Source organism: Nanorana parkeri, unplaced genomic scaffold, assembly GCF_000935625.1.
Source record: "Nanorana parkeri isolate BGI_ZX_2015 unplaced genomic scaffold, ASM93562v1 scaffold1158, whole genome shotgun sequence".
NCBI lineage: Eukaryota > Metazoa > Chordata > Amphibia > Anura > Dicroglossidae > Nanorana > Nanorana parkeri.
Genome location: NW_017307426.1, coordinates 93,995 through 120,672, shown reverse-complemented (window position 1 = coordinate 120,672; position 26,678 = coordinate 93,995). Strand labels below are relative to the sequence as shown.

Below are 26,678 nucleotides of genomic sequence, written 5' to 3'. Positions count from 1 at the left end.
ACTGGTTGGATGAATATTTTGTCATCTTTATTTTCTTCCTTTTTTTTTTGTACTGCTTGAAGGACCTTGCAGTGGGCCCTGTGGGTTCCTCATTTCTTGGGGGGGTTAGACAGGTCCTTTTTACATGCCTAAGCCCTCGTTCACACCTGAATGTTTTGTAGCGCGTTCTACGCTCGACGAACGCTCTACAAAGCGCTCAAAAATATAAATCCCATTGTATTTAATGGTCTCGTTCCCACCTTGGTGTATTTCCGCCCGTCCCTAACGCGCTACAAAACGGCCCACGCCTGAAAAGGTACATGTACTACTTTAGGCCGTTTTGTTGCGCGTTTCCATTAGGATACAGCCAAGTAGCCTTCGGAAACGCGCGACGGCCGCGTGACTTTTTTTACCGCGCATATGCAATACGCCTAGGTGTGAACGAGACCTTAGGGTTAGGCTCTGCCTTTTCATAACTCTGTATTGACTTCATAATATTGAAATGCAGTAATCAAAAGCAAATTAAGACCAATTGGCACACGATTGTTTCCAGGATAATACATGCAGATCAGTGAGTACACAGGGGATTTCTTGTTCTTCTGGTTAGATGAGAGTTCTGGTTTGTTGAATACCGGATAACAGTAAATAAAACTTGCAGTAAACGATAACAGATGTAAGGCAGGCCAGTTCAATATGGGTTTGATAAAGGAAAGTTAAAGTAAACAGCCGTACATTTAACTTCATATTTTTACTTTTTGTTTAATGAAAATTCTATTTAAACATGTCATTTCTTTTTTTCTTACGAAAATTTGGGCTCAAAGTTAAAGCACAAACAGCATATTATTGTATTAGAAAAGTCACTTCACAGTACTGCATTGTTTATTTGGAAAACTCACGAAGGTCCTTAGTTTGGAAACCAGATGGTACTGTTTGCTTAGAGGTCTCATTCGACATCCAAACTGCAAATTGTAATGATTAAAAAATACATTATACAGTCGGGGACCTCTCCAAAATAGTTAATTTTGTTAACAATTTGAGGTAAATGGGTGGAAATGTATCAAAATTAAACCCAAATCCATCAAAGCCTGATATATGGCTTAATACTTTGTAGTTATTTTTATACTGAGACACATAAGAAGGATCAAATTCCATTATGATGTGCGAGTAGAGTTTCATAGCTTCTGTAGGTGTAACATCTTCTCTTTTGTCATACCTTTACCACAAAAGAAAAAAAAAAAAAGTGTTAATGTCTACATCAATACTCACGCTGACATGCATCCACTTTATACAGCTCATATTACAACTAGCTAAATAGTGTAGGAAAATGATAGCAGATCTCTCTTTACAAGGAAAAGTATGACAGGTGATCATCTGACTAACACGCAGGACATAACCTTCACCATCTTCAGTAGCGTCCTGAAAGCTAGAATATTCTAATATCCAAATGTCAATTATAAGGTTAGACAGTCCAGGGCAGACCCACTGTATTCAACAACGCTCTACTAGGACTTCATGTGATGGGCAGCCTTGCATATTTTCCCTGAGGGTTTGGGGCTCACAAGAAGCTTAAGATGTAAAAGACTCCTGGAAACACCTGAGGGGGGCCTGTAATTCAATAATGCAACCACCTGGTGTACTTTGTATGAAGAAAGGTGTAATGTAATTGAGAAAGAAAAAGCATAAAAAACACATTTGATAATGAACCTATAGTAACACTTATATGTACTGTAACAAAAGCTTTGATATTACATTTTGGACCTTCTCTCTTTCAATACATTGTATTTTCACATTTATAGAATGGTAGTAAGATTAGAACCAGTGTTAGGTTTTACTCCAATCCATGGCTCCTGTAGGGCTCAGTCACACCAGATGCAGTGCGGCCGGCTCACTATGTTGTGGGGCAGGAGGGGGCGTGGTGGTCCATTGAAGTGAATGGCAGCGTAGCCACGCCCTCCGGCCGCAGTGCGATCGGCCTCACGGGACAGCAAGGCACATTATGCCTGCTGTCCGGTCCGAACAAAATAGTGCTTGCAGCATTTTGTTCGGACCAGACCGCAGGCATAATGTGCCTTGCATTAGGTTGAGAGGATGCTTGAATTGAAGCATCCTATCATGTGCACAGAGAAATTGGAATTTTTTTTAAAAAAGAACTCTCGGCTGCTAAGCTTTATGTACACTTGTCATTAGAAAATATGCGGGGGGACAATACTGACCTCTAAAAATTATAGTTCCTTCTCTTAAGTCAATGATCTTGCTTCATTGCATTCATAGTCATTTACCCACAACCAGACTTTCTAGAAGGAGGCCAGCAAGTAAATGAAGCAAATATACCTATTTTGTGGGTAAGCTTGCACGATTACCCGAATATAAAATATTCTTAAATATGTTCAATTGTGCTTGGCTCTCTAAGTTGAATTACAAAAAAGTGTATCCAGAGTGATATAGCTTAGGACTCTTCAGCTGCAAAGAAGGTCTGGCAGAGGCTTTGCCACTTGCAGGTTCTCCATAGCTGGATATAGTAAAAACAATGGGCGGAATACATACAAACTGGAGCACAACCAATCGGCTTCTCTTTTCAGTTTGTTTCGTTAAGCTTTGAAAATGAAACCGAGAAGCTAATTGCTTACTCTGGGCAACTGCTCCAGATTTTTATAAATTCTTCCAAATGTTCTGGGATTATCACCTCCCCTATATACAAATCTACTGCTAACATACTTTATTCACAGCCCTAAAACAACCAGCACCAACATTCTGAATTTCTATTAATATGCAGAACATTTTTCACCCGTCTCTAGCTCAATGGTCCTTTAGTTTGAGATTTGTTTCATTAGTATTACGGGGGGAGAAGCCCTATAGGTGGCGACATAATTCTGAGGGCAGCTCTCGGGTGTACAAGACCACATGGCCGCTTAGAAACTAAAACTAAGAATTTCTGTTTCCCAGAACAAAGTAGGTATCCTGAGTCCCAAGAGCTATTACTTCTAAACTGGGAGTAGGAAAGAGGCCGAATACCAAGAGACAGATACAGTATTTAAGCTGGGCTTCTGCAGCAGATGTCAGGGTGCTGCGTGGGATGGCAACTTCCATTAAGGTGCCCATACACCTTACAACCATCGCAAGACTTTTGTCTTGTGATGGTTGTAAGGCAATTAAAAAAACCGTACGATCTGCCCATCTTGGACAGGCAGATCGTACTTGCGATCATCGTAAGACCGCCCCGCTGAGGGGCGGGCTTCCGATGACTGCAATGCTGAACGGGGAGTGTGAGCTTGCGGCATTTGTCTTACGAGCAGGCTACAAACCCGCCAACAATCGTACGACAAGACAATGTCGTAAGACAAGAGACATGTAGAAACGGTCGCACGCCTTCCATACACCTGACAATTATCGTACGATCGCGGGATTTCCCGCGATTATAGTACGATAATCGGCAGGTGTATGGGCACCTCTACAGTCAGTCACAAATTGCAAAAATAAAGACAGCCTTCATCTTTTATTCATTTTAAATATTACCACATACCTCCAATGTGAGTGAAATTGTAAGAATCGCGACACTCCAGTTTGGGCAGCAGTCACATTTATATGTACAGATACATCTAAAGGCATAAAATAAATTATATATATATATATTTTTAACACTATAATGAGCCATGACAGTGATACTGCACCAAGAGGCTCTCATAGTAGCTCCTGAGCATATACTAGGAACATGGCCGCAAAAAAAGGACTGCTTACGGGAGCTGGACATTCAGTGTGGGTGGGGTGATCACGGGAATTACTAGATGCGCCCTTCTCTGTAGGCTTAACTTCATTCCAGCTTGATTCACAAGTGCTTTGAACAATAGGATGCAATAAGGAAAATCCTGCTTATTTAGTATAAAATCATACCTGCTGAAGGATTAACCATTTTATGCAACACGTCCATTGCAACACCTCCAGGATAATTGAAATGGGACACATATAAAGATCCTGCAGAGTAGGCTGCATTACCCAGAAGATGGGCTATTACACATAAAGATCCAAATTTAAATAGCCAAGATTTACGGTAGTTCTGGAATCTAGAAAATAGTAAACAAAATTATGTATTAGGATTCACAAGACCTACTTAAAAGTGACACTAAACTCAGGAGTTAAATCTAAAAATGCATTCAAGTACCTTTAAAGAGAACTATGGGGTAACCTTTTTATCCCAGAGTTCTCTTTAGGGTCATGGGAGGACATATGCCAACGTCCTCCTGTGACTCAAAGCTCAGTATAAAGCGAGCCATTGCCGGCTTTATACGAAAAGTGTTGCAGGCGGGACGGATCCCGGCAATACTGTCGAGATCCACCCAGCTGGCTGATTAACAGTGGGCTTTGCCTATCTAGAGCTGTGCCCTCCCCCATCCGTTCCTCCAAAATCAGCGCTGGAGGAGAGGGGAAGGGGGAATCCATGCGGGGAGCGGTGACCTACAGTCACCGCACTCTGCAGGGGGATGATCGGGAAGTAAGCGAGCAACGGAATGTGTTCGCTCACTTCCCGATCAATAGAGCCGACCTGTGACAGTTTCTTTGTCACATGTCGGCTCTAACTATAAAATCACTCACTTCATAGTCCTCCAACTATTAACATAAATGTATCTTATTTGTGCATCAGTCAGCTGTAGATCCTCAAATCATCTCTGAATTGGTGCAGACACTGTTCTTCCTTTTGGAGGGTGACTACTTTTGTTCCCCATGGTCCCCGTGTGTGTTGTAAAGTAGCCACCGCTCCAAGCTCACTCTCTCAACGTACTATATTCTCACGTTTAGTTTACTAAAGGTGCCCATAGACTACTCGATTCTCTTACGAGAATCGAGGGAAATCCCGCGATCGTACGAGAATCGAGCAGTGTGACCGAAGACGTGCGACCGTTTTTACTGTACGGCCGCACGTCTTTTGTCAAACCAGCATGCTCGAAAACCCGCCGAGAATCGTACGATTGTCGGCGGGTTTCTAGCCTGCTCGTTCGACACCTGCCGAACAGGCCGGTGTGCGCACGCTGCCCGTTCTGCATTGCGGTCATCGGAAGCCCGCCCCTCAGCGGGGCGGGCTTTCGATGATCGCAAGTACGATCTGCCTGTCCAAGATGGACAGATCGTACGAGCTTTTAATAAGCTTACGACCATCGCAAGTAAGGTGTATGGGCACCTTAATTGTAGTCCATCACAGGAGCGAGCTGATTGGCAACCTGGTAGAGAGTCTTGAAGCTTCTGCAGGAGCTGCAGGTGATAAACTAACATGGAAATGGGATGCAATGATTGGCACTAGATGTCTTTGAGCCACCACAGCTGTGTCAAGTATGCCAGCATTTAGAGCACTTTTGCAGGTTCTAAATTCATGTATGTGGCAAAAGTAAAAAAAAAACAACACTTTACAAATATTGGCTTTAACCACTTGAATCCAGGTGCCATTTTAAAATCTTGATTGGATAACAGCGATTTGTCCCAAATTCATTTTAAACGCGCACCCAGATTCAGCTGTTCCCAGCGTGGTTAACTCCAAGAACAACCAGCGGTCAGTAACAGCCAAAGGCCAAGTACTAATCCCAGAAGCTTATCTGATCAGCTTCTGAGTTTGCAATTAAGCTGCAGGGTGCTCCATAAGAGCAAGCCCTATCAGGAAACACAATGCTTCAGAGGAAAAAAATGTGATGTCAGGGCACTTCCTGTCAGCTGACCCAACTCTTCTCTGCCTCCTCCAGAAGCAACAGATCACTTCATTAAGGTGCCCATATACCTTACGACTATCGCAAGACTTTAGTCTTGCGATGGTCGTAAGCTTATTAAGAGCTCGTACGATCTGCCCATCTTGGACAGGCAGATCGTACTTGCGGGGCGGGCTTTCGATGACCGCAATGCAGAACGGGCAGCGTGCGCACACCGGCCTGTTCCTCAGCTGTCGAACGAGCAGGCTAGAAATCCGCCGACAATCGTACGATTCTCGGCGGGTTTTCGAGCATGCTGGTTTGACAAAAGACGTGCGACTGTACAGTAGAAACGGTCGCACGTCTTCGTTCACACTGCTCGATTCTCGTACGATCGCGGGATTTCCCGCTATTCTCGTACGAGAATTCGAGCAGTGTATGGGCACCTTTAGTGACCAATTCCTGGCTGATTGCACTCCTTTACATAAGCATGAGATCTGCAATGTCGATGGGAATGTTAGCAATTACAAATCTGTGAAAATGTTGTCAGTTAAAATCCGACTTGATCTTATTGCTATTAATAGAAAACTCAAATTAAAATGTAAAGTTTAATTTGAGCGTTATCATTCCTCAGAATAGGTGCAATTCACATAACTAACACACAAGAACAACTATACTTGTTTTAAAAAAAAAAGAAGATTTTTCTTTTTTAGCTGAATCCAATACGGGTTGAAAATGACTGGGTCATGCCTGAAAATAGAGTGCTTTAGGCTGGTGTAACGCTTTGTGAATTGAGCCTTATGTAAGTTTTATTTGGTTAATATTTTTCACTCCTTCCTAAATAAAGCGTAGGAAATAAAAATATATGTATCCATATCCGCTGCCAAATTAAACCCTTATGTGCATCAAGAAAAAGGTTGTAACATAGGTTAGGGCAAACTACAATAGCTCAAAGATATAAGATGTGGAACCAAGACTGGGATTTAAGGAAGCTGAGAGGAGGAAAAGGCTCTGGGAATAAAGTGGTTAAAGCATACCGAAACCCAAGAACAAAAAAAAAAAATGCAGCTTATCACTCCTTAGATGTAGTAGCTGCATCAGTGGTTTTTCAAGCATCTTTGCTTTAGGCCTCATTCACCCTGCCGCGCATATATGCGGGTGCGTGCGTATTGTCCCATATGCAAATAAATGGCTCCATACACATAGCTGCGTATGGAACCGTATATTTGCGTATCATAAAAACAAAATGGAACCAAGATGCGTCCGGGCAGCCTATTTCTGCTTATTTTACGCGCATACACGCGTAAGTGCGTACAGTTCATTAAAATTTCTATTACGAATTATGCATTCTGGGATTGGATATAGTGCACGCATAAACGCACATATATTCGAATACATACGCGCGTATATATGCAATTTTGCGTTGTGTGTGTGAATGAGGCCTTAGTGTTCATCCGGTGATCCTGCCAGTAATGTACTTCCTGTACTAGAGTGACAACGCTCACTTACTGTACTGTATCTATGGAGTGTGCATTGTCACCCTAGGTGCTCTCCTGATTTGGACAACAAACAATTCCCCCACTCCTCATCACTATAACAATGGTGATCGCAGAAAAGAATTGGTAAGAGCCAATAAAATAGTCTAATGTTATCAGTTAAGTGCACAGAAAGTTACAAGCACACTGGATTTTTGACAGGATTAACAAGTATTTTCTGTACTTGCCTCAAAAAAAAGAAAACAAATGCATCCAGCACATATATGGAGCGGTAAGTTGCAATACATTACATTTCTGTTCTTGGGTTTAAATATACTTTACAGTTTACAAAGCAAGAAGCTTTAGATTCAGGTAGAGAATACACCAGTAAAAATATACACCCCAATCTCTAGCTGCACTTTAGGCTAACACTAGGCATCTAACCTTTCACATTAAACCTTTTTTGCATTAAGCAAGTTTCCTTTGTACTTACATATATGAACATCCTTTAGAAGCCACAATGTTTAAAACAGGAAATGTGTAAATGATAAACCGTAGTTCTTTGTGAGGAAGGAAAGAGTATAAAAATATGAAACCCACAATTGGTGCAATCAGGAGACGCAGTCTCCTGTCAAAAAGGCCAAACGGCAGGAAGAAGACGCTTAATGCCAACGCTCGTGGTATGACTGAATAAAAATACCACAGGAACGGTGAAGTCTTAAAGATATCAGATAAGGAAAGCTGTCTGAGAAAAGGCTGAACAAAATTATATCATTATTTCTATTTGGGTTGCGCCTATGCCATTATTTTCAAGACCGAGTACCGATACTTTTCCTCAAGTACTCGCCGATACCAATTACTGATACCTTTTTTTTTTTTTTAGGGTCACGTGGCGGTTTTTCTAAAACAATACAGACTAATGATTTTAGGAGAGTTGTGGAGCACCATGGCCCAGTCACAGCTGCAAACACGGCAACCCTGGTAGTTCTGCCCCTGAGTTCAAGCTATAGAGGGACTACAAATCCCAGCAATACATTATGCAGCAATGCAGAATACTATCAGCTATGGAGGGCTACATATTCTTGGCAATACAATATGAAGCAATGCAGAATATGAAGCTGCGTACTATGTTGCTCACCAGGGCTTTGCGGCGTCTGACCATGGCTGTTACAGGGTCTCAGGAGGCTGTGCGGAGTCTGATCAGGGATGTGTGCAGTTTCACCAGGGCTATGCAGGATCTCAGGAGGATGTGCGGGGATCTCAATGGGGCTGCATGTACTGTCTCCCCAGGGCTGCGTGGGCAGTAAAAAGGAGGCGATGGCAACGTATGGCCGGACCGGGTGCTGTTAAAGACAGCCGGCGTGAGGTCCCCAGCAGGCTGTTGAGGTCCCCAGCAAGCGCAGGACCTTACAGCAGCGGTTTAACTATTTAAAGGGTTAGTATCAGGGCATCCCTAATGTATATATGTTTAATTTGACCAAGTGCATTTTTTTTAGGCATTTCAAAAAGTCAACATAAGACATTTGTTTTTGTTTTTTTACTTGGCAAGAGGTCAATTAATTTACAGCCTGTGAAAAAGTAACACTCCGGAGGAAGCATCCCCAGAAAATGCACAATTAAAATAAACCATTAAAAAATAGCAAGCACTCAGGTCAACCTGTTTTTAATATATATTTTTTTATAAAAAACAGAAGTCTCAGTTGAAGAGATTTTAAAAAATGTGTGAGAGCCACAAACCATCTCAAGCTGTCTTGAAGTGCGATCTGTTTCTAATTGCCATGATTCTCAACTGACCCAAATGTGGGTTGCGACCCCGTGTTCAGTGGGTCGCTGCATGCCTTCCACTTTTCTAGGTGAGAGGCTCCTCAGCCTCCCCCTAGCGCAGCACTGTTAGTCCCCGTTCACACCTGAGCGGTTTACCGCGCGTTCCTATGCTCGGTAAAACGCGCAACAGGTGAAAACCCATGTTTGCCTAAGGGCATGGTTCTCACCTGCACGTTTTACCGCCCGTTCGATCGCTTGGTAAAACGCCATACGCCCAAAGAAGTACTTGAGCTTCTGTGGGGCGTATTAACGCCAGTATCCCGCTGTTATAAGCTGGATACCCCCTCGGAAAATCGCGTTTGACGCGCGGCAAACGAGCGTGTCCAATACGCTAAGGTGTGAACCCAGTGTAAGTTATTGCGCCAAGCAACCATTCAAAATATGCTGCCCAGCACCGAGTATCAGCTTGAGGTGGGGTAGGCTGTGTGTATGGTCGTTAAGGAGCTCCATCCATATGTGCATTGCTTACAGCTCCCTCGCATGTCCTGTAGAGGTGCCTGGAACAGAGCAACATCACATTTTGGCTCCCGGCACCTCTACAGGGCACGCAAGAGAGCTGTACAAGCAATGTACATATGTATAGACCTCTGTCACAGCAGCCCACATTGGACCCCAGGCTGACGATCCACTCCAGTTCTCGTAAATTAGGGAGACTGGTTGGACCTCAAGAAAAAAAGAAATACATTTTTTGAGTGTATATGTGTGTGTGGGATTGTGTCTGTGCTTGTGTGTCAGTGTTTTTGAGGGCCCGTTCACACTAGTACAGTGCGGTAATCGCACAGTCCCAATTAACATATGCATCACATCGTATTGCAGCAGGTGTCTGTCGGGAATGGCCTAAAATCCTCTTAGGCAGCATCACTAGTCTGAATGGACTCATCCCTCCCTGTATTTGTAAGCTGTTACTGTATTTATAGGTTTTACATAATGATTGGTATGTTTCTTTCTCACCAGTTTTACTCCACCCCGTGTTGTTCATAAAGCATCAAGATTTCACTCAGTCTGGCTTATTGCAAAATTTAGCTGCATGCTAAGCTACAGGGTATGCGTAGCGGGTACAGAACACCTAACAAAGAACATCTCCTTTGCTACATTTTGGTCTGGTAGATATGAAAGTGTTTTTATTTTGATTTGTGGAGTACAAAAAAAAAAATACCCGTTGAGAAATTCAGAGTTGTCCTGTGTCTTTTGTTCTCTTAAGGAATCTAATTAGCCTTTGTAATCTTTCTCTTGGGACTACAGAATGATTAGTCTTTATGTTGTGACAAATAGGTTAGGGGATGGGTTTAGGTAGTTCAGCAAAAGACAGATAGGCAAGCTTGACACCACTCAGTCAACAAAAATGCTGTGTGTTGTTCACTTACAACACAATACATTTCTGGCAGATCAAACAGGTAGTTTTCTGTACTCGCAGTGCTTTACCCACTTCAGGATTTAAAGCATTAATGATATGCTCTATAAAAGTTTAATAACGTTTCTAAGACATATCACCTACATTCAGCTTCTCACCCCCACCCCAGTCAAAAATGACAGCCGGGAATCATTATGTATTACAGAGCAGAGGCAGCTGTCAAAATGCAGCCTCTTCCGAGTAAAACTTGGACCAATCATAGGTGTTTACAATTTTTCAGCATACTAAGAGCTGTCCAATTTGCCTTACAACTGGCTATAAAAGCTAAAAGAGACAGGTAAAATAACCACATGGAGTTTGTAATCATGTACAATTCCCTAGTTATGTTAATGTGATTATTATTACCTTGCAGTAACGATGGATGCATCACACATTGCACATACCAATTACTGGACAGATCAGGCAGTTGTGGGCTTAATCTGACAAAAATTGGGCCAGGTATGTAGCACAATCATATCTCTTGGCCCAATGATGCCTTAAAGGCTAATCAAATGTAAAGGGAGGACAAACCCAGCTAGGATTTTTCATCTGTTGGTGAATGGCATCACTATACGTCTCATTATTTTCTGACAGTAGTTTCAGAAGTTCAGCATGGGTGCCACCTATTCATATTTACAGACATACAATAGCTATGTGCATATGGTCAAATGTTTCTTTGTCCTTGTTAGAGAGATATCCCATCACATCTCAATTAGGACAAGTAATGAGGGTTGTTCTATCAAAGTTTGTAACTGCGTTAAAATGTGTGACCGGTGATGTGGTCACACATTTTAATGTAATCCCGCCCACTTTTTCGGCGGTGGAATATGTGACCGGCAAAAGGTGAAGAACTCCAACGCCTTCTCAGCTGTTCCAGAGCAGACCTACATCGCGGTTGGTATGTGCAGGAGAACCGATCTGCCATGGAAGAGCTGATCGGTCCTGAAATGTCACTTCTATCCGACTTTGTGAGTGCGGTCTCACATTCCACAAAGTCAGCTGAGAAAGCGTTGGAATTCTTCACCTTTTGCCAGTCACATATTCCACCGCCGAAAGAGTGGGCGCGATTACGTTAAAATGTGTGACCACATGACCTGTCACACATTCCAACCCAGTCACAATCTTTTGATAGAACAAGGGTGCATCTCTTCAATAGAGACACAGACAGCAAAGCTGCCAGAGGTTCTAACACACATTTCAACTCCCTATGGCTAGAGCTTGGCTTCAAAAACTACAGCATTATCAGGATAGCATGTTGGACCCAACCGATCTTTCAGCTAGCTGGTAAATACACTTTAAAGGATACTCCCCAATTTGAACTTTTATTCAAAATTGTGTTATACCACAAAACTTCTCCCTCCGGCCATAGAATACGTTTCCAGAGGACAGAATCTACAGCAGTTGTTAAACCTAAAGTGACAGAAAATAAAGGAATATCTGCTGTAAATGAAAGCTTAACTCCAGGAGGGAAAAAAAAACAAAACACATACCATTTGGAAGAGGTATCTAGTTGAGAGTAGTATTATTATTATAATTTATATAGCTCTAAGAATTTATGCAGTGCTATACATACTGTACATGAACATCACACCTTGCCCTCAAGAAGCTTACAATCTAAGGTCACACATACACGGGCCAATTTAGACAGTAGTCTAAAGCAATTTAGACATGCTACAAGTATGTCTTTGGGAGGAAACCAGAGTACATGGAGGAAACCAAACACAAGCACAGCGAGAACATGCAAACACAATGCAGATGATGTCCTGGCTGGCAATCAATAGGACTTTGGCCTTGCAGCACTGGGATTAACTACTAAGCCACTGTGCTGTCCAAAATCATATTTTAACTCGGCTGTTATAAGTACCCTATATTGTCTTTTATATCAGCTTTCTACTATCACCTGCTTGGCAGCAATGTGACTAGGAGGGGCAGCAGTCTTAACCAGTGAGGGCTTTATTACATTGCAAAGTGCTGCCAGACAGGTCACATGTCTGCACAAGGGGAAAGTACAGCATTGACTTTAACAGTGTGCTGTTGTTTAAATCAACAGGCTGGTGCAGGGAAGTAACACCACTGTATTTCTTAACTGAAAAAGAGGAAGAGATGACATGAACCTGGCCATGCAGTGTATCTAAAGTATGTGAACTACAAAAGCAGTAGAATCACACTTTTTAGGTAAGACAGTTCATACATTTCAGCTATGCATTTACAGCAAGCCAGGTGACTGGAGATGACTTTTAGGCTGCATTCACACCAATAAAAAGCAAGGTAATACGAGAAGTTAATGGTTGTTTAGCCTTGAAATACACATATGTGAACTGGCACAATTAAACATGGGATTTGGATTGTTGACGGTTTTGGAGCTTTGGCTTCAAGCTGCAAAACAGTCAGTTGTGAGTCAGGACGTAAAGCCCTATTCCACCTCTTGCAGAAGTATTTTTTTTTAAACCATATGCCAGCAATGTACACCAACTGTACATGAAGCAAGCATATGCACTTTCTGTATTTTAACACAGAAACTTGTATATTACAACTGAGCTCTCTTTCCACCCCCCTCCCCCATTCATTAGCATTCAAATGACTATTCCTGGTTTCCATCACATTCATGCAACATATGTCTGCTCAATAGCACATCAAATGTTGTGCAGAAAACAAAGCACACTTGCTTATGTGCAGTGACGCGACGCTCGGCGAGGTAAGTAAGAAGAAACCTGACCACTGGACCCCACTGACTCGAGTATAAACCGAGGGGGGCACTTTTGAGCCAAAAAAAATGGGCTGAAAATCTCGGCTTATACTCGAGTATATACGGTATACAAATCTTGAAATTACCCTCACACAATTCTTTCTTGGCTTCACAGTGTCACACAATCAGTGCCTCTGGTGTTCCACCAAAGTACAAATCTCCTGACATTGTCATCTTACTATTTGCCAACAAGGGAGTCAAAAGGTACTTCACCCCAACAAGTTTCAAACTGACAAACTTCTGAAAGATATTTGTTCCCTTTTATGCTGAGAGCAACCCAAGCTGTGTCAGAAGATTTAAAAGGACATTTGGCTATTACATGCGATGGAACACCCAGGGACACTATTCATGTAATCACAAGAATGAATCAAGGCCAAGGAAGAACCTTTTGAGTGTATTGTTCAGAAATTTTAATTATAAAATGTTTGAACACAAAGAAGTATGCTTTGTTTTCTCCCTCTAACACTTATTTAGAGTTTTTGCACAAGTCACGCGACCGTAATAAGAACATGCAGGAAGTGCAATGACGCTGGAGGATGTAACCTTGGCTTAGAAAGAGAAAGCGTGGCAGGGAAGCCAACAAAAAAAGAGATCTTGCTGAGATATAAAGACGACAGCATCACACCAAGAGGAGACTGAAACAATGAGAGAATCCTCACAACTAAGGTTCTTTATTGATCTTTCTTTTATTGAAATTAGACTTGATAGCTGAATCAAAACATAAGAAGCCCCATCAGACCTCTGTAAATGCATGCAAGTTGTTTCATTATGTAACACTTGTTCATCTGTCATGCAATACAAAGGTCTAAAAAGTAACTTCCACGCAGATTCCTAAACCTTTAGGGCAGTACAAGTTATGAAAACTAGCTAGAGATTTGGGATTCCCACCTTTCACCCTGCTATAGAGTATATGATCTGAAAATGTTGACATACCCACCAAGTTGACCCGTGATTGCCGTGATGGCGCCGCGACCCACTGCAGAAGGGCTCGCAACCCACTTTTGGGTCGCGACCCATGAGTTGAGAACCACTGCTTTAGACAGTTGCAGAAACAAAATCTGTTCTACAACCCATCAGAATTGAAGTCATTATTCTTAACAAATAAAAGTTATTTATTAGACCAACAACTATAAATATACTCACTTAAGCAGACAATTCCAGCTGGAACTGCATGGGAAAGGGCTGTAAACATGGAAATGCTTCTTTTCATTAGAGATATTAGCAGCATGAGTCCCATTAATATACACAGCTCAGATCTGAACACAATAATGGCCAACGCCGAAAGCCAAATAAATGGACCAGCCTTCTGCTTCATCCAGTATTTAATAGCCAGCAAGACTAAAGTTTAAGGAAACAAAAGAACGAGAACAATTTTAGATGCATACTCTGTTATTGTCAGCCATTTTCAACAATATATTTCATGCTGGCCCCACACACACAAACACACACACACACACACACACACACACACGTATGGGTGGGATCATTCAATTGATCAACCAATGCGACTAAACAGTTTGAAGTGAATAAAAACTGCAAAACAAAGACCATCTGTTGGATCGATTTTGTGAGCTCTCAATCAATTTCAATCAGCCATGGTGGAATTTTGTTTGATCTTCCGATTGAGAAAAAATTGTTTTTCTGCTTGTGTCGGAAAACTGATTGGAATTAAAATCAATGAAATGATCCTTTTATTTTAGGATTGTCTACAACAAATGGCATTTTTGGTCATTCACAAAGTGTAGAACAATACAGTGCGTGCTGCATCATTTGATATTTTAATCAATAACGGATAGCTTGTTTATGCCAGCTTGTACATAACTCAATCATAGATTTTTAGGTGTATATTCACTATCAGGCATGGTACTCATAATGATGCAGATAAGTACATGTTAGAGTGGAACTCACTTTTTGGGGGGGGGACGACGACCACAAATGAAGAGCATGCCAATTCCAGAGCGCTGTTGGCTACTGTATCTGTTCATCCTGGATATTACACACATCGCCCTTCTTCCAGCACTGTGACTGACAGTTCCGCTCTTGTACAGTGCGGGGACCATGATGTTTACTCTCCCCTTCCTCTACCCTTTTCCATTCACAAAACACCTAGTATTCTGTTCACAGGATCCAAAGAGTTCTGTGACGGGACAAAGGGAGAGAAGGGATGGGTTAACGACAGGATCTCCCCTTGTCCAAACACAAAACTACCCCTAATAAATATCTTTAAAACCACCCACTTGCATAGATTGTGGGGCATTTGGATCATGCTTGTCTTAAAAATGTTGAAACCACTATTTAGCCTGCAGTTGTCACCCTCTGGATAGATCCTCAAAGATTTACTGCATTAGAGGGCAAATACCCATCTTTGCTGTATAGCAAGGGGTGCCTGGAACACATGACAGGCTAAACAGAAAAACAATTCTTTTGGAAGCTAAAACAGTTCACATGTATGTTTCAACTGTGATTTTGGTTAGGCATGTGGAATTTAGCCTTATTAACTAAAAAACAAAAAACTTGAAAAAGTGTATTTAAAAAAGGCAAAACTTTTTCTTTTTTTTTTTAAGTTTTGGATGGAGTGTGGAAGTGTTAGGCCCACAATCACATTTGTCACTGTCATAATTTGCTGACTATCATCACTGAGGCGAGTCAAGTGAGGGGAAACCCAGTTGTCTCCATCATCCAATGTGAGCAAATGTACCTGTGACAACTGTCTAAGATGGGATTTAGTCTCACCTTGGGGAGATTTCTGTTGCATATCCAAGACAGGAAGTGAATGGAAAACTTCACGCAGAGAGCAGAAAAATAACCTACAGGGATCTCAACTCATTCCTAAGCAATTTAAAAAAAGGAAGAAAATGGCTAGACATACACTTTAAGTAAACCTGTTTTTTGGTGGCAGGGGTGGGGGGCAAGTCTGAAGAGCCATGTGAAAGTTTTAGGTCTAAACTTTTAGAGCATTTCACTGACAGATCGCACAACAGGGGAACTGGCAAAGTATATGCAGTAAGCTTTACGAGAACCAGTCAGGAATAAGCATGTGCAAAAAATGAATTTCCACTCCAAAGCAAGAACTGAACTCTGGAAGCTTCGTCCAAAAAAATGCAGACAGAGGGCAAAGAACTAGTCACCAGTATTGCCTGTGGTCTCCCTACAGCTGATCTTTTCCCATCACTGGCTGGCCATGCCTTGTTCTGCGATAGATAGATAGATAGATAGATAGATAGATAGATAGATAGATAGATAGATAGATAGATAGATAGATAGATAGATAGATAGATAGATAGATAGGATAGATAGGATAGATAGGATAGATAGGATAGATAGACGGCCATCTTAGTAGAGGCAGGGTTTTTCTTCCTATTTCCAGAGCCAAAAGCAAGGTGAACAGTAAGTAGCACAGAAGTGACGTCACCCAATCTCACTCCAAATCTTCTAAGACTAGCAGTCAGAGGCGGCAGTGCCTTAGATCTCACAATGCAGATTGACAGCTATGAGGCTGTAGGCACCTTCACATACCAGAAAGCGCACTGCTAATTTTTCAGGAGGAATTTTAGAGTAAGGTAGGTTTTTCAGGGTACTGCTTTGGCAAAGTAAACATTCTAAAGTTTCCCCTAGAACATAGCAGGTTAATAGTACAGCCTTACCCATCAGGGATTGTATTGGTGGTGCCATTTGCTTATATTCTTTCCTTGCCTGAGCAATTCTGCCCAGATGTAAGCTAAAAGCCTCCCATTAAGGCTTAACAGCTGGCATATTCTGTGCTACAATATGTCTGTGACCAGGGACAATCATCTATCCCAGACTGTAGGTAATCGTACCATGTGAATAGGACCTTATACTTCAAGAGTAGAGATCAATTTTAATACAGATGCTCAATGGTAACTTTTTTTTGTGTCTGTTACACAAATCGACAGATAGTTAAAAGGAGAACTGAGGGTGATTTTCACTCAACCTCATAGTTCAAGCCAATGTGTGACAATGAAACTGTCACGTTGGCTCTATAGATCGGGCAGTAAGCGAATGCATACCATCGCTCGCTCACTTCTCAGAGAGTGGTGACTGATGGCCACCACTCCCCGCGGGGTTACCCACCCCCAGTCTCCGATCCTCCAGCACAGAGTGGAGAAACGGACGGGAGGGGGCGGGCACAGCTGGCTCTCACGCAGCTGGGTGAATCTCGACAGCATTGTCGGGATCCGTCCCGGCTGTGGTGCTCTCAGCAATAACTCCCTATATACTGAGCTTTGGGTCACGGGAGGAGGTTAGTATATGTCCTCCCGTGACCCTTAAGAGAAGTATGGGATAAAAAGGTTACCCCATAGTTCTCTTTTAAGTAAACCTGTACAAAGTTTACTTTTATTCCAATTTGGGACTTCTGCCTTGAATTTGCAAACTTAGCAGATCCTTACAGCTAATCAAATATCTGATATACAGTAGCGCCGCACACCGGAGCAGCAATGACGCGACGCTCGGCGATTTAAGTAAGATGACGCGCTGGCTCGAGTATAAGCCGAGGGGGGCACTTTTCACCCAAAAAAATGGGCTGAAAATCTCGGCTTATACTCGAGTATATACGGTAATGTTTACATCTATTGAATAGGTGAAATGCAGTTTACTAACACTTACCAACAGGAAGAGCAAACGTGTTAGGGAGGGTTCGAGTACAGTAGAACATCAAATGAAATTGAGATGTTGTTATTAGGCAGAACAATGTAGAGACGGTGGATCCAAACTGTCTCCGGATCTCTTTCTGTAACTGCCATAGTGCGAAAATGACAGTTAGACCCAAAGATCCTCGAACTAGTAGACAAAAAAACAACAAAAAAATGTTCTGACATAGTGTTAAGGCTTTTTAAAGGTATCACAAAGAAGAATAAAGTTAGATATTCCTTTAATGAAAAGAAAAGAAAAAAAAAAGCCAATTGCACTTTAAAATATGTAGTGTCACTAAGGCTAGGACTACATTAGATTCTCATCTCTTAATACCAAGTCATTTACAGACTAGTTGACGCTCATGTTATAAATAGTGCATGAATTTCATTGGGTTGCTAAAGTGACGACTCCCAACAAGTGGTTAAATCTCCCAACTGCAAAAGAGATTTAATAACCCATAGAACCCCTGTTGATTTTTCTACAACATACTGGAAAATATTCAGCTCAAAAGATAGCTGCACACCACCAGATCTTCATATAATAAATCCATTTTGTATTTGTAATCCAAAAGTGCCTACCACAGACATGCTCCCCAATACAACAAGAGTCCCCTTATGGGTTCCACCGATTAGGCTCAATAATAGAGGTTAGGCTCTATGATTAAGCCTAATCGGTGAAACACGCAAGAAGAAGATATTTTTTTTGGCCACATTTCTTCCATGTGATGGTGGCATCCCCTATTTTCATAGGGCGGGTCATCTGTTCCCAGCTGAAAGTAACTGCTGGATGTGCGGATACATGTGAGTAGCAGTGGAAAGCTGCGGCTCCTGTCAGGCATTTATATATGCCTTTCAAAATGTTCTAAGAACACATATTTGTTAGTGTCAGTGTGGATAAGCCCTACGTAGGGGTGGGAGGCTTAAAGGAGGGGGTGTTCATCAAAAGTGGACTTGAGTTTTTGAACCCTGTGTACACTCATCCTTGTAGTACAGATTCTGTTACCTGTATTAGAGGGTAAGTCCACTTTCCCCAGTGAATTTGGGAAAATGGAATTACCGTCTCCAATCTTTCCCCCTCTCCCCTCCACTACACTTACCTTTTGGCGAACGCTCCTTCCCCTCCGCCGCTGTGGGTGTACTAGTACTACTATCTGTACCCCCTACTGCCGTGCGCTATAGATTTTGAATTTTGCTTGCAAATGGCGTGCACTCATTGGGTCAGCGCGGACAGAAGTGCTTCTCATTGGTCACCTACATAGCAAGCAATTGGGCTGCAAGTTTGAAAATGATTTGCTAAAGTATTGCAGACTTGCCAAGCTTCACAATCGTGTTGCACATAGTAGACAAAAAAACAACAAAAAAATGTTCTGACATAGTGTTAAGGCTTTTTAAAGGTATCACAAAGAAGAATAAAGTTAGATATTCCTTTAATGAAAAGAAAAGAAAAAAAAAAGCCAATTGCACTTTAAAATATGTAGTGTCACTAAGGCTAGGACTACATTAGATTCTCATCTCTTAATACCAAGTCATTTACAGACTAGTTGACGCTCATGTTATAAATAGTGCATGAATTTCATTGGGTTGCTAAAGTGACGACTCCCAACAAGTGGTTAAATCTCCCAACTGCAAAAGAGATTTAATAACCCATAGAACCCCTGTTGATTTTTCTACAACATACTGGAAAATATTCAGCTCAAAAGATAGCTGCACACCACCAGATCTTCATATAATAAATCCATTTTGTATTTGTAATCCAAAAGTGCCTACCACAGACATGCTCCCCAATACAACAAGAGTCCCCTTATGGGTTCCACCGATTAGGCTCAATAATAGAGGTTAGGCTCTATGATTAAGCCTAATCGGTGAAACACGCAAGAAGAAGATATTTTTTTTGGCCACATTTCTTCCATGTGATGGTGGCATCCCCTATTTTCATAGGGCGGGTCATCTGTTCCCAGCTGAAAGTAACTGCTGGATGTGCGGATACATGTGAGTAGCAGTGGAAAGCTGCGGCTCCTGTCAGGCATTTATATATGCCTTTCAAAATGTTCTAAGAACACATATTTGTTAGTGTCAGTGTGGATAAGCCCTACGTAGGGGTGGGAGGCTTAAAGGAGGGGGTGTTCATCAAAAGTGGACTTGAGTTTTTGAACCCTGTGTACACTCATCCTTGTAGTACAGATTCTGTTACCTGTATTAGAGGGTAAGTCCACTTTCCCCAGTGAATTTGGGAAAATGGAATTACCGTCTCCAATCTTTCCCCCTCTCCCCTCCACTACACTTACCTTTTGGCGAACGCTCCTTCCCCTCCGCCGCTGTGGGTGTACTAGTACTACTATCTGTACCCCCTACTGCCGTGCGCTATAGATTTTGAATTTTGCTTGCAAATGGCGTGCACTCATTGGGTCAGCGCGGACAGAAGTGCTTCTCATTGGTCACCTACATAGCAAGCAATTGGGCTGCAAGTTTGAAAATGATTTGCTAAAGTATTGCAGACTTGCCAAGCTTCACAATCGTGTTGCACAATTATAGCAAGTCTGCATTGCAAGTCTCCAGACCAGCGAGCTTGCAGAGCTCTTGCAAAGACCTGCAGGACTCTTGCTGTAGACTTGCCAAGCAAATTTGCTACAAATTCAAAAACTGTCAACTAGAATTTGTGCTGCAAGTGTTCTGCAAGTCTACAACTTGCCAGGAATGTGTGCAGCAAGTTAACAAGAATTACAATTTAACCCTGCCACAAGTTTGTAGCAAGTTATCCTTGCTATCTGGGCAGGTGACCACGCTGACCGAGGTGTGAGCAAAATTCAAAATCTATAGCGCAGGGCTGCACTACACAGCAGTACAGGGTACGGATAAAATACTCATAGCGGCGCAGGGGAAGGAGAGTTTGCCGAAAGGTAAGTATAGCGGGGGATTGAGAGGGGGCCAGATTGGAGGGAGATCGGACTTACCCTTTTTACGAACAGAAACCAAAAACAAGCTCAGTCATGAAGGGGTTAAGCAGGAGCAACATGACATTTGTGATTACACACAGCAGAGAACTCTCACCTATCAGCTGAGAATAAAACCTGGACAGGTCAAACAGAGAGGCCACAAACACAGCAGGGCCAGACAGAAGAGTCAGAAAGATCGGTCCCAGAAATGTCCTGGGTACCACTCCGGGGAACTCGTGGTGATCATACTGCCAAGAGAGAAGACCAGCAGACGTTACTACTATGACAGCGATACCCGGCTCTCCTTCCCCCCACTCACCACATTACCTTGTTCAAGTCCAGCTTATGATACAAGAGGTCGTGGGCGGCCTGCAGGTTAAAGCTCTCCTCCACCTTGGTGTACGGACATACGATCAGATGAAGGAAAGCCACGGCCGGGTAGAGCAGCAGCAGGAACTCCTGTCCGCCACTTCTCCCCTTCTCGGCCATGTTGGAGGAGGCAAGGCACGCCCCCTAGCGGCGTCATAAGCAGTAGTAGAGCCAACACTGCCCGGTGTAGCAGTCAGTTCCGTGTCCACGTCTATCCGGTACCGGAGCCAAGCGGGACGGCTAAGAAATTAACCCCGAGCATGCCGCACAATTTCACAACGTCACGGGCTGACGCTTCTTAAAGGGCCCGCTCGTTATTTGCGCAGCTGTCATCGCACAGGGGGATAGAAACGGATGTTTGACCCCCTTCCTCGTTACTAGCAATTAAATGGTGCTTGGCGAGGTACAAAGTCAGCAAATAATTACCTGGCCGGGGTTTATTTCTTCCCTTCTCTATCCAAAACTTAAAATATTTGGAATCGGATTATACATACACTTTAGTGCAGGGGTGGGCAGACTCTGGCCATCTAGCTGTGGTGAAACTACAAACCCCATCATGCATCTGTCCCAGGTGGTCATGCCTATGGCTCTGAGAATCTTCCATTGCCCTATGTGATTTGTAGTTCAGCTGGAGGACCGGAGTTTGCCCACCCCTGCTTTCGGGGCACTCATATCGGTTGTCTTAGGGCTTCGTTGGCCACTTTTTCCAGTACAGCCCTAACTCTAGACAAGGCGATTTGCCTTGCATCAAATGGGCTCAGTTCAGACTACCGCATTGTAGTGGCGCGTGCTGAAAAAAAGCCCTGCCTGCATAACATAACCGCACCACATAGTACATAATGAAATGTCACGGGTAACATTTCAATAAAGTTATAACAAAAAAAAAGGAAGTGGACAGCATGATGCACCTTGATCGGCTTGATCGGCTATTCCGTACTGTGCCTGGCACACCAGCAACTGGGTGTTGTAGGGCAAAAGTCCAAGTATCCCATCGCACTCCTGACCCAAAAATGCCCATGCAGCAGGGCAGGTGCAGCAGCAACAACGGATGCCTCCGTTAAAAATGTACAAAATAATAAAGTCACCGGCACTCCAAGTATTCAAGTCAATTAGTTTATTGACCCAAGTGAAAACACCTCTAGCAACGTTTCGGGACCATGCGGCCCCTTCCTCAGGCAAACAGAGAGTTTGCCTGTGGAAGGGGCCGCATGGTCCCGAAACATTGCTAGAGGTGTTTTCACTTGGTTCAATAAACTAATTGACTTGAATACTTGGAGTGCCGTTGACTTTATTATTTTGGGTGTTGTAGAGGAGCTGCTGGTGTGAATGGGCCCTTAAAGTAGACCTAAACCCTCCTTTGTTATATAAAAGAATTTAAACCTACAGCATGAACTCTTTTTGGTTAATATATACCCAATCACTGACCTTTCTTGTCAGTTTCTTTTTATGTATCCATACTTCTGGGTAGGGAAGACAGGGAGTACACAGCAGTCACATGACCGCTCACCTCAGCATACCTGGGTCCCTCATCGTACTCTACATGCGGGCCACTGTTAGCTTTACATCAAACAGTGCACGTGTACCCTCTAAATTTGTCCCTCGTCTCTAATGTCACAATAATAAGGTGCGTGGCTGTACCATCACAGGCTGAGGGTGAGCCTAAGAGGGTGTCTCCATGGGACCCCTAAAAGTCCAGGATACACCCAAGAACAGGAAAGGGGCCGTGAGCATGGGAGTGGCAGGCATGGCTATAAAGTGATGTGTAAAAAAGAGGCAAAGGCAGGATAAAAGGTTGGTAAACAAAGGGCCATCCCTATAATGAGGTAGCCTTAGGCTGTTGCCACAGGTGGCATCTCTTTAGGTTATGTAGGGGGGGTATGGCTGCTCTGCTGCACAATGTTTGCAGTGTTGCCGCCTCCTATGTGGCCAGAGCATCACAGGTTGATAAGAGCTGAAAATGTGTAAGGACCGCCCAGCTCTTGGCAACCTAGAGCGCTCTGGCTGGCATCCCGCTCAGCTCCTGGCAATAAAGTGAGGTCAGGAGCTGGGTGGGATGCCGGCCAGAGGTAGGTGTACCCTCAAGCGGTGAAAAGTCTAGGGATGACCCTGGTACATGTACACATGAAATTTTGATATAGCCTATAGCTACTATTTCTGCTTGATATTCATGTAAAAGCGGGAAGCAATGTTGAATTTTTCTATGATAGAGCAGGTTCTGTATATCTCCTCTATCATATTTGCTGCTCCCTGTCAGTCATCGTTTGTATACACTAAACCACGCATTCACAGCTTAGTGTATAAACTCAGCACAGTACTGCACCAAGGTGAAATTACTCATGTGCAGGAGACATGTCATCTCAGCCCGGCCAATCAACAGGCTGAATACAGAAAACCCAGGGGAGGAGCGGCAGCGCTGGAAGGGATCGCTTGCAAGGTAAGTCTGACATAATACGCTGTGCATACTAACCCATGATGGCAAACACCCCCTGCGTGCTCATAATTTGTTGTGGGGGATTTATTTACACTTTATTTGTTGAAATGACATTAGAAATCAATAGCATTTCAAACCCAATAGGCTACTTGTGTTCCTCCAGCTGTGGTGGAACTCACAACTCTGCCAAGGCACACTGAGGCTTGTAGTTCCACTGCCACCATAGAGAAATAGGGATGCCTAAAGGTGCCCACACACCTTGCGATAATCGTACAATAATCGCGGGAAATCCCGTGATCGTACGATTATCGTAAGGTGTCTGGAAGGCGTGCGACCGTTTTTACTGTACGGTCGCACAACTTTTATCTTAGGAACATGTTGGAAAACCCGCCAAGAATCGTACACAACTTTTATCTTAGGAACATGTTCGAAAACCCGCCAAGACTTTTGTCTTGCGATGGTTGTAAGGCAATTTAAAAAACATACGATCTGCCCATCTTGGACAGGCAGATCGTACTTGCGATAATCGCAAGCCTGCCCCGTTGAGGGGCGGGCTTCCGATGACCGCAATGCTAAACGGGCAGTGTGCGCTTGCGCACACCGGCCCGTGCGGCATTTATCTTACGAACATGCTACACACCCGCCGACAATCGTACGATTCTCTGCACAATCTCCTTTATTCAGCAAGAAGTATGTAGTGCAACAGTCTGCCTGAATGGCTACAAATTGATTGGATAGTTACAATGGGGAAAAATGGGAGGGTTTACTGTCACTTTAAACTAGAAAACAGAAGAGTGCATGGGCATTTCTGTGCATTGAGGGATTCTTGTGGCAGGACCCCAGGTGTGCCCTTTCAGATGAGGCAGGGTGGCAGTCCGCATATAATTGTAAATCAAGCGATTACCTGTGGCTCAGGAGAGAGGATTGTCCCTGGACATAGGATACATGCACATCTGGGATTCCTGCCACAAGAATCTGTAGGTTCTTACCGCAGGAATCCCAGAACACACATAAATGTCCCCTTGGAATGCAGCCTTAGGTGCCAAGCTCAAGGGAGGAATAAAAAGTGTCTGACAAGTTCTATCCAAGCTGATGCCATTGCCTATAGCAACCAATCAGCTTCTAGCTTTCATTTTTTTACACTCGCAGCTTAGAAAATTAAAACTTAAAAGCTGATTGGCTGAGATCCATTTTGTCTCAATCATTATGGTGACATGTCTTCATCCACAGCAGCATATCAGGAAACGTTTCTCATTGGTCAGCTATGTGGACCTATAAGTCAGCTTGCTCTGGTTTCTTCAGTGTTGTGTTTGTGCTATGTATAGACTGAACTGTATGACTTGGAGCTGCCAGTCGTCCCGTCCAGGGATCCTACACACCTACTACTATACAGTGTTACACAGCATGAGTTCTGCCCTCTGCACGTCACTCTGTAGTCCGTACACGTGGGGAGACGATTGGCCCAGAGCGTGGCGATAGCGGATTCGTCCACATCCTGGAAAATTGTCCCGCTCAGCCAATCAGGGAGCGCGGGGGGCGGATACGGAAGTGACTGACCGGCTTTCAATGGATGAATGTTGTACTTGGCCGGAGTGTGTGCAGTCAGTGTAGTCGCTCCCCTTTTGTATTGTTCATGTGTGTGTCCTATGGATTTATCTGTGCAGCGCTAGTCATCCCTCATTATGGCACTCAGAGGAAGGACTGCTGTGTCTATACACCTGGCCCCTTGGCTCCTCATTGTACTCTTCTGCACCTCTGCAGCTGTAGAGAAGGACTCATGTGACACTTGTAGAAGGCTGGTGGACAGGTTCCACAAGGTAAACAAGCATTCTTCTTCTGTGTTCTTATAAATGTATTGACATTTTGTTATATAAACAGCTTTCACTCATATTTTATCAACATCTAAAAAGGGCCTTCATCTAGAAATAATTCTAGACAAACTGTATGCAGTGTTTTGATTTTAGCTGAAGCACACTTCATGTGTTATAAATAATAATCATTTTGGAAAGCAGAAGATGAATATTACTGGTTTGTTGACCATGAACTATCAAACCTCGATCCTTGATGGTTTGTATTTGCGCTGTCAGTCTGTGTTGTGTTAAGCAGTTTAAAGAATAACGCCATTTAAATCTGATTGTCTAGTTTGTATGAAATGTTTTATCTCTGACTTAAAGCGGACCATTACACTCACAAATCAAAGTCTACCAATGCATCCCTCTATGTATGATGATTTAATAATAACATACACATGTCAGGTGTAGAATCCTGTGATTGTGAAATACTTACACTTGTAGAGCATGTGGGTAAAGGTCTGTTTTAATATCCTCCTACAATTTGCAACCAACTAAAGTGGCCCATAGACACAAGATGCCAGTTAACTGATCAGGCCGTTTTCATTGTTTCATCAATGCTGATCACATGTCTGTTGTGGAAGGCATATACCCGTTGATTGACAGGTAAGAAAACCCTGTCCTGATAATTATTGTTCACCGTTGTCATAAATGGCACCAGTGCCTGAGACTCTTTCCAGAAGCTGTAACATAAACTTGCAAGGAGCTGACCTTGCAAGTTTATGGCGTTCTCCACAATGCTCAGTTTCTTTGCTTCCCTTATGGAGGTTGGACCATTCATGCATATCAGGTTGACTTCTTGAGCCTGTTGGCAACCTAACACTTAATGGTATTTTAGTGAAAAAACAGGTTACAGGGAATTAGGAGAATTTAAGTATCTGTTGCTCCTGCTGAAATGTCCATTCTATGCTCCAGATTGTTTGTTTGTTTTTTCAAATAAAGTTATATAATGGAGAATGTAACAGGAGAATGGGAACACCCTTAAGTACACTGAAAATGCTAAGATATGAGGGGCAGTGATGAGTGGTATGGCAGGAAGATCTTGCTGTTGGAATTCCAAATGTAGATCACTAGTTTTTGACCGATGATCTCCATGCAGGACCAGTAGCTTATATCCAATCCAATATACTCCAATTGTTTGTATAAGCAGCACTGTGCAATACAGTAGAGCCCTGACTGGCTTACAGTTGTGCACCTACCTCTCCCAGTAAGTGTGTGTCTATGTTGGAGATTACAGTAAGCTGATATAATACATGTTTAAAGACTATATTAAATGCTGCTTTTTATACTTGCATGGAGTTCAGACTTAAAATAATAATAAAGTCACATTTTTTTACACACACATTATATATATATATATATA

General features: G+C 42.9%; 2 protein-coding genes across 2 annotated transcripts in view; one reads left to right on the top strand and one right to left on the bottom strand.

The window, feature by feature from the left end:
• Positions 1-939: 939 nt before the first annotated feature.
• On the bottom strand, positions 940-21,165 carry ALG12 (ALG12, alpha-1,6-mannosyltransferase). Its single transcript, XM_018568235.1, has 9 exons — positions 20,993-21,165; positions 20,781-20,913; positions 17,707-17,880; positions 14,224-14,418; positions 11,641-11,744; positions 7,614-7,837; positions 3,868-4,037; positions 3,500-3,575; positions 940-1,192 (listed from the first exon to the last, which is right to left on the bottom strand). Exons 1-9 carry the CDS (start codon positions 21,152-21,154, stop codon positions 967-969), a joined length of 1,464 nt encoding a protein of 487 aa, XP_018423737.1. The 5' UTR covers positions 21,155-21,165; the 3' UTR covers positions 940-966.
• Positions 21,166-25,083: 3,918 nt separating this feature from the next.
• Positions 25,084-26,678, top strand: part of CRELD2 (cysteine rich with EGF like domains 2) — an 18,017-nt gene continuing 16,422 nt past the window's right edge. Inside the window, exon 1 of the mRNA XM_018568234.1 lies at positions 25,084-25,282. Coding sequence (XP_018423736.1) covers positions 25,148-25,282 — 135 coding nt within the window. The 5' untranslated portion in view covers positions 25,084-25,147. The remainder of the gene's footprint in view (positions 25,283-26,678) is intronic.